The 4,226-nt window shown below is 40.0% G+C and overlaps 1 protein-coding gene across 1 annotated transcript; it reads left to right on the top strand.

Annotated features, from left to right (window-relative positions):
- Positions 1–2,546: 2,546 nt before the first annotated feature.
- LOC103681216 (olfactory receptor 51A7-like) lies at positions 2,547–3,488 on the top strand. The gene has a single exon (XM_008710748.1). It carries the CDS (start codon positions 2,547–2,549, stop codon positions 3,486–3,488), a length of 942 nt encoding a protein of 313 aa, XP_008708970.1.
- Positions 3,489–4,226: the final 738 nt, after the last annotated feature.

The following is a 4,226-nucleotide window of genomic DNA, read 5'->3' as shown; positions in this document are numbered from 1 at the left end:
AATACAACTGATAAGTAAATTCAGTTGTTTCCATTACAAGCAAAACAAGATAATAAAACTATTACCAAAAAAAAGTTTTAAAAATGTCTCTAAGGATGATGATATATCCTATACATAAGTACAGTGAATGTTACATCTGTTGTATACAAATCAGTAAGCATGATTTTTACAGTGAAAACAATACTGATATAGAACATATTAATCATGGAAAATAATTTACATAACATACCAAGAACACACCAACACTATACCATGAATATCAAGGAAAGAGATTCAGTGAATCTGGGGTAGGCCTAGAAATCTCTACGTTTATAAAATTCCACAGCAAAGCCTGAGTGCAGTTGAAAACTACCATCTTTCCGCCGCCCTCAGTTTGTCGAGGAAAAGGAAGTGGGTGGGGGAATGGGGAACTCTGCAATGGGCACTGAGGAGGGCACATGATGTGATGAGCACTGGGTGTAATACACAACTAATGAATCATTGAACATTATATCAAAAACTAATGAGGTACTCCACGTTGGCTAATTGAATTTAAATAAAAATAAATAAATAAATGAATGAATGAATGAATAAATAAATAAATAAATAAATAAATAAATAAAACGCATTTCCATGTTCTTAAAAAAAAAACTTCCATCTTTGCAAATGCTGGATGAAAATTAAATTTTCAAAACCTTGTCAATTTGCAGAAGGAAACACGTATCAGTTTATGGCAGTAAAGTTCACTGGAGGAGACACACACACAAAGGCATAGGTATCATACACCATGAAACTGTTCTGATTATTCACATAATTCTCTTGATCTTTGAAGACAGGAGCATATTCTGCCAGAGGAAGCATGGGAGGCTTAAGGGGTGTTTTGCTCAAAGGATTAATTCTCATTTTCAGGGGTTGGATGACTCTCCAGGGCTCCAGTCCCCTTTGAGGTTTCACCTACAGGGAGTTTCTTTTTCTCTGGGTCCAGCCTGCTGAGTTAGAACCCTGGACATTTTCTGGGCCAACAGAAAAGCAGCAGGGAGGCAGGACTAGACTCTGCAGGTCAGGATAGACTGTTGTGCCTACAGAGCAGTGAAATTCTGGTGACTGCATGCCACCTCCATTTCCTCTTTACTCTGACATGTGAGTCCAACGACTTACCAACTTACTGGTAAGCTTTCTGATGTTCTTAGCTACCACTTGCCTTTGCACCAGCTCAAGCAAAAAATTCACGTAGTATCTGCCTGGCTGTAGTTGCTGAGTGGTTAGGATGGATGCCATTACCCTAACTCTCTAAAAAGTCCAACAATTCCATAAATGCATGGTAGAAGTCCAGAGTCCTGCTAAATTATAGCAGTCACCCAAGTGCTAGGCCAGAGTCAGGGACCAAGCAGAGAGAGAAATTCAAAGCCAGGTGCTTGAACCTGGCTGGCCCTAGGGTGGCATGTTTGCTGAATGGTGGAGTTATTGTTGTGCAGATATAAGAGACCTCTGAGTGTGCAGAGGGCATCCATGGGAGGCAGTACAGACTACATGGAGTTACTTTCTCCATAGTCTGTCCTATGTCCACACCCTTCTTCCTGTAGTTGCTGAGTGGTTAGGATGGATGCCATTACCCTAACTCTCTAAAAAGTCCAACAATTCCATAAATTCATGGTAGAAGTCCAGAGTCCTGCTAAATTATAGCAGTCACCCAAGTGCTAGGCCAGAGTCAGGGACCATGGTATCTTGCTGTCTTCGACTTGCATTTTCCCAATGATGAATGATGTGGAAGATCATTTACATCTGCATTATTGAATTATAAAGATTTTCCCTAAATTCTGGATGCGTGTCCAAATATAGGATTTGCTAATATATTCTCTTATTCTGTGGGTTGCTCTGTGGACTTTCTTGATGGTGTACTTTGAATCACAAACTTTAAAAAAAGGTTAAGTCCAATTAATGTATATTTAATGTATTTTTTGTGTCATTTTACTGTTACAGCTCTTGTATAGAAGTCTTTTATTGTGAAATAATTTGCATATAGTGTGAGGTAAGGATCTAAATTCATTCTTTTGCATGTCAATATGCAATTGTCTTACCATCATGTTTCAAAACAATACAATTTCTTAAAGGTTAAATATTAAATAATTGCACATGTATCTGTAGTGTGATGTTTCGATCTGAACCTATGTTAATGCGTATAATTTCCAAGTTCATAGAGTGTCACTATCCTAACAAAATATGTATAAGAAATAGAGGCTGATAAATTTTCTGTTTCCTTCTTATGTGCTGAGTCTAGGGAAAACATCTAGAATATTTATATCCATCTACTGATGAATATATGAGGAATAGGTATATTTTCATGTTCCTGTATCCTACTTACATGTATTATGATATTATTCCTGTCCACACCTTACAAAATGTTTTATTTTAATCCGAAGAATTTTTGCAGAATAGGTGGAATCACAAGATTCCATTGACCCAAACAACTAGACAAATGGCTACACAAATACACATTTAAGGAAACTAGTTTTTGCCATTGCAGGAAGGCTCTTCTGAGACCCACATCCTCATCTCCCTTTCCTGCAATGTCAGTCTTTAACACCTCGGAGGTGGCAATCTCTACCTTCTTCCTCGTTGGGATCCCAGGCATGGAGCATGCTCACATTTGGGTCTCCATCCCCATTTGCTTCGTGTACCTCCTTGCCATCTTGGGGAACTGCACCATCCTCTTTTTCATAAAAACAGAGACCTCTCTGCATGAGCCTATGTATTATTTCCTCTCCATGCTGGCCTTTTCTGACCTGGGACTGTCCATCTCCTCCCTTCCAACCATGCTGAGAATCTTCTTGTTCAATGCCACTGGAATTTCTCCCGATGCCTGCTTTGCCCAAGAGTTCTTCATTCATGGATTCTCAGCTATGGAGGCATCAGTACTTTTAATCATGTCCATCGATCGCTTGATAGCCATCTACAGTCCTCTCAGATATACCTCCATCCTGACCAGTGCCAGAGTCATTAAAGTTGGCCTCGTATTTGCTGCATTATGTATTATGTTGGTTCTCCCTTTCCCCTTTATTCTAAAGAGACTGAAATTCTGTAGGAAAAGCCTTCTATCCCACTCCTACTGCCTCCACCAGGATGTCATGAAGCTGGCCTGTTCTGACAACAAGGTCAATGTCATCTATGGACTATTTGTGGCTCTTACATCTTTATTGTACTTGGTGTGCATTTCTGTGTCTTACATGTTGATCTTGAAGATTGTTCTGGGCATTGCCTCACACAAGGGCCGCCTCAAGGTTCTCAACACTTGCATCTCCCACATCTGTGCTGTGTTCATCTTCTATGTGCCCATTGTCACCTTGGCCGCCCTTCACCGCTTTGCCAAAAATGCTTCCCCAGTTATTAGGGTCATCATAGCTGATACCTTCCTTCTGGTTCCCCCTCTAATGAATCCCATTGTGTACTCTGTGAAGAGTCAGCAGATTAGAAATCGGATCCAGGCAAAACTATGTGAGAAACAAGGTTGAGGAGCAATTTCTGCCACGATGAAAGCTCAACTCAGCAATTTCTGAACAGCTATAGAAACCTGAAGATGGTAATGACAGAATAGAGACTGAGCACAAAGAGACACATTGCCTGTACTCAGTGGGCCCATCAAATGTCTAGTTATGGATTTAATTAAGCAACAACATAATCTAGATTAGATGTTTTAGGAGTCAGGATTGGGGTTCTTGTCTTCTTATAGCTAAGTGTCCCATCTCCTTTCTGATTCTTATCTCTCTGTGCACCCAGGTATCTTTCAATCTTAGCCATAGTAGTGCAGTCCTAATTAGATTTAAAAGATTTTTAAAATATCATTCTAAACAAAAATAGAAAAGAGTAAAATAACATGTTCATAGCTTTTTTAAAAAAATATTTTTTATTTATTTATTTGACAGAGAGAGAGACAGCCAGCGAGAGAGGGAACACAAGCAGGGGGAGTGGGAAAGGAAGAAGCAGGCTCATAGCGGAGGAGCCTGATGTGGGGCTCGATCCCACAACACTGGGATCACGCCCTGAGAAGGAGGCAGACGCTTAACCACTGTGCCACCCAGGAGCCCCATGTTCATAGCTTTTATTATGTTAGGCATGATCAGCGGTGACTAAAAGGTGCTGATTTAAGCACACATACTCACCTACACAGACTCAGCATCTCCTGAACATGTAGCGTGTATATGTGTGTGTGTCTGTTACCAGCAATTCCTATAAATTATTATTACAAATTC

Source organism: Ursus maritimus, unplaced genomic scaffold (genome assembly GCF_017311325.1).
Source record: "Ursus maritimus isolate PB19 unplaced genomic scaffold, ASM1731132v1 scaffold_16, whole genome shotgun sequence".
In the NCBI taxonomy this organism is placed as follows: domain Eukaryota; kingdom Metazoa; phylum Chordata; class Mammalia; order Carnivora; family Ursidae; genus Ursus; species Ursus maritimus.
Note: the sequence above shows the minus strand (reverse complement) of the source record. Positions and strands in the feature narration are given on the sequence as shown.

Bases quoted from the DNA above. Each gene is read 5' to 3' on its own strand.
- LOC103681216 (XM_008710748.1), top strand. From the start codon at position 2,547: ATGTCAGTCTTTAACACCTCGGAGGTGGCAATCTCTACCTTCTTCCTC.